Genomic DNA, 3,615 nt, shown 5'->3' with positions numbered 1-3,615 from the left:
TAACATTTTGATTTATGAATTGGGAGGAGAAACATCGCAACACCCCGAGCTAAGACAGTGTCTAATTGGTCAAAACACCATTTGGGAGGTGTCCAAAAGCCCAGTTTAAATACTCAGGACACCATCAAATCATCCCCTTTTTCCCCTTCTCTCCCTTTTTCCCTTTTCCCTGCTTTTTAGTTTTGGCCTTTTAGTCATGTGCTTTCAAGTCATCACTTTTAGCCATGCGGCTTTTTAGTCATAGCTTTGAGCTATGCTTTTTAGTCATGCTTTTTTAGCTTTTTGAGCGTGCTCTGGCTTACACGCCATCTCCTCCAAAACCATGAGGAGAAACGCCACCTAGTCTCGTCAAACTTTACTTCTATTTCTTTACTTTAGTTTATTTTATTTTCCGTTGAGAGTTTCGTGTTTCGAGTTAAGTTTGCCTAACGCCGCATCTCCGAAAGAGTGCCGTCTAAACTTCAACTGCAGACCACAGCTCCGCGTCGCCAGCCAACGCCCAATCACTGGCTTCCCAAGACTGAACTTCCAGCCAATCAGCGACCGCGGGAAACCCCCTGTTCTGCAAGGACCACAACAAAGGGAACCCCCACACACAGGCAACGCAAGTACCTCCAGATTCTAGCTGAACTGGTGCATTTAATATAAATTTTAACCTCATTGAGGAACTCAATGCGAGGGTTAATTAAGTGATTGATGGTTGTTCAGGTCTATGCAATTGCACATATTGCTGTAAACTTGGGATTTCACATTTTCATTTCCTTAAACTTATTCTTTCCTCACTTTCTCACTTTCTGCAACTTGTGTGAATGCGTGTGTTCCTGTGTTAGATTAGTTTATAGGTCTTAGATTTATCCAATAAAGCCTTATTGATATTGAAAAGAGAAGTATCTTGTGTTTTGTGCTCACAAGTTAATGTCTTAAACTGCCGATCTTGTTACTGTGCTAATTAATAGTGTTTTCACTATACTTTGGATATTAATATCCATTGCAGAGTTGATGTTATATGGCTCGTTCAATGAATCGCTGGCCGTCTCAGTGATCAGCCGTAAAACAGTGATTCTGTCCAAATTCCCTATAAAATCTTAAATGATTCCCTTTGAGCTAAATTGACCTGTTTCCCTTACATAATATATCATACTATCCATTTTATTACATAATTGTAGTTTTTGCAAATTTCAGAAGCAATATGGTAAAGACAGTATTTATTATTATTAATTATTATTAATTGTTATTATTATAAATAACAACAATAATAAAAATACAATTGCAGCCATCATCTTTTTACTAGCATTTGGGGCTTTGCGATTTTTAATTTTGGACTCTTATACAACTATGCATTAGCTTCAATCAGGTCAGTCGCACTGTCCTGAATAACTGTTTAATTGTTTTCTTAAAAACAGATACCACTCACCATCCGCCCCATGACGCCTGTGCCGACAGTCTCAGCCTCCACCTCAGAGATGTGTGCCGCATGCTCCGCCTTCACATAGAACAACAGCATGATGCCCACCAATCGCACCAGCTTCACCTGCAAAACACAAATGATCAGAAAGGCTTGATTAAATGAAATGACAATTGGCACTGGTCAATTTTGTGATTACTATCTGACAAACGCTGTTGTTGTTGTGATCATAAACTGTATGGATGTGATTACACGCAATACACGGAGCTTTTCCCTCATCATTGTAATGCGCTGCTTTTGCAAGGTTCCGTGAAAAAGTTTCAGCTTTTATTTTCCTTTTATGCCCTGAAGAAGATATCACAGGTTCATCAAGTTCTTTTCAAAGTGACTGGCAGCCTTGTCACCTGACCTCAATACAGCGCACTGATTCGCTAAAATGGACTTATCGGCTTCTGTTCAAAAACAACAAGGGCGCTTGTCGGCTTCTGCTGTAAAACGTGAACTCGCGATGACTTGAAAGTTGACAATACCGGCTTTTTTGTCAAAACGTATTTAGGGTTCAGATCGCGCTATATGTGGAGAATAATGCACGGCAATCAGCTTTTTTTTTTTTTGTGGCGTTTATCGGTTTTTGCAACACCTGACCTGAATACAGCGCGCTGATTCGCTAAAATGGACTTATCGGCTTCTGTTCACAAACAACAAGGGCGCTTGTCGGCTTCTGCTGTAAAACGTGAACTCGCGATGACTTGAAAGTTGACAATACCGGCTTTTTTGTCAAAACGTATTTAGGGTTCAGATCGCGCTATATGTGGAGAATAATGCATGGCACTCAGTTATTTATTGGTTTTTGCAAATGAACTCTTCATATATATATATATATATATATATATATATACACACACATATACATACATGCTGTCAACAAAATTAAATAATAAAAATTAAATTAATTTAGAACTTTCCCTAATGTACAGACCGTATTCAGTTCAGAAATGTATGCAAAATAATGCAGATCAAATTAGACAATGCATCATTTGCATATTTAAACAGAACATTTCTGAAACTTGTAATACAATTCTTAAAGTAATCTATCAACTGGGGAAATATGGTGATCTCTATTAGTATTCTATTCACCTGGGGTGTCTTGCGTTCCTAGTAAGTAGTTTGTTTTATTTATTACATTTAATTAATTAATTAATTATTTTATTAATTATAATCCATCCATATCAGCAGCATATTCTAATAATTCTATGTTTTTGAGTTTAAGATCTGGATTAAGGACAATAGTGCACACTAGGTCATGGGTGAGAGGGCAGAGGAAGTCCTTACTAAAGCGTACTTGGCATCTGGATGGAGGCCCTTGTAGACGGCTAACATCCACTCAGGTTCTTTAGGAGTGTCATTGAAGAGAAACGCCTCCTTACTCAGATCCAGCTCCTGGAAACTACAGATGGAAAACAGCAGGGAATCAGAAACACTGATCTGTTCAACTTCATTGCGGTTTAGGTTCATATAAATATAATAATGTGGAGTCTTACCCCACGAGGTAAAAGTCTGGAGGAGTGGCAGTGGATGCCAGCCATGGACTGAGACTTTCCTTTGGATTCTGGCCATTCACATTGTAGGTGCCCAAGAAAAATCTGTTGGCACACAATGAGAACAGAGTGAGTGATTCACATGATCTCACGACACAAGCCAAAGAGAGAAGCTGCCAGAATAAATTAAGAAACATCTCACATCCTGAAACCTCACAATCAGCCTGAGAGAACTTCTGCAAAGAACAAAATAAAACAGGCATACAAAAAAAGCAATTCCAACACATGAGTCTGATTAATTATGGCTGAGACTGGATTTAATACAGTTTTGTTTTGAAATGACTATGCTTATGATTGCAAATGGGAACAACATCACTATGTTTGCATGAATAGTGTCCATGCATGTGCAGCTGTAAGACAGGTTTTCATCCAAAAGGGGGCACCGCTGACACAGTACTGCAACTGTCCACTCAAGAATGATCTTAACTAACCTTAAAGGGGTGGTTGACTGGTTTTTTTATAGGCTTGATTGTGTTTATGGGGTGCAGTCTAACATGTGTTAATGCTTAGTTTGTTAAAAAACGCATTATTTTTCACATAATTTACCTTTATTCCACACCTCTCTGTCCCTTCTCCTCTGAACGCACTGATCATTTCCTGCTTTTATGAAGC

General features: G+C 38.7%; 1 protein-coding gene across 1 annotated transcript in view; it reads right to left on the bottom strand.

Annotated features, from left to right (window-relative positions):
* The window catches only part of LOC107756921 (type II inositol 1,4,5-trisphosphate 5-phosphatase), a 60,676-nt gene that overhangs the window by 24,611 nt on the left and 32,450 nt on the right, over nucleotides 1-3,615 (bottom strand). The window contains exons 8-10 of the mRNA XM_016574250.1: nucleotides 2,947-3,048; nucleotides 2,738-2,852; nucleotides 1,415-1,531 (exon numbers count right to left, since the gene is read on the bottom strand). Of these exons, the coding sequence (XP_016429736.1) occupies nucleotides 1,415-1,531; nucleotides 2,738-2,852; nucleotides 2,947-3,048 (334 nt within the window). The remainder of the gene's footprint in view (nucleotides 1-1,414; nucleotides 1,532-2,737; nucleotides 2,853-2,946; nucleotides 3,049-3,615) is intronic.

Source organism: Sinocyclocheilus rhinocerous, unplaced genomic scaffold (assembly GCF_001515625.1).
Source record: "Sinocyclocheilus rhinocerous isolate Xijiao unplaced genomic scaffold, SAMN03320098_v1.1 scaffold773, whole genome shotgun sequence".
NCBI lineage: Eukaryota > Metazoa > Chordata > Actinopteri > Cypriniformes > Cyprinidae > Sinocyclocheilus > Sinocyclocheilus rhinocerous.
The sequence above is the reverse complement of the archived record's forward strand: the minus strand, read 5'-3'. Positions and strand labels throughout refer to the sequence as shown.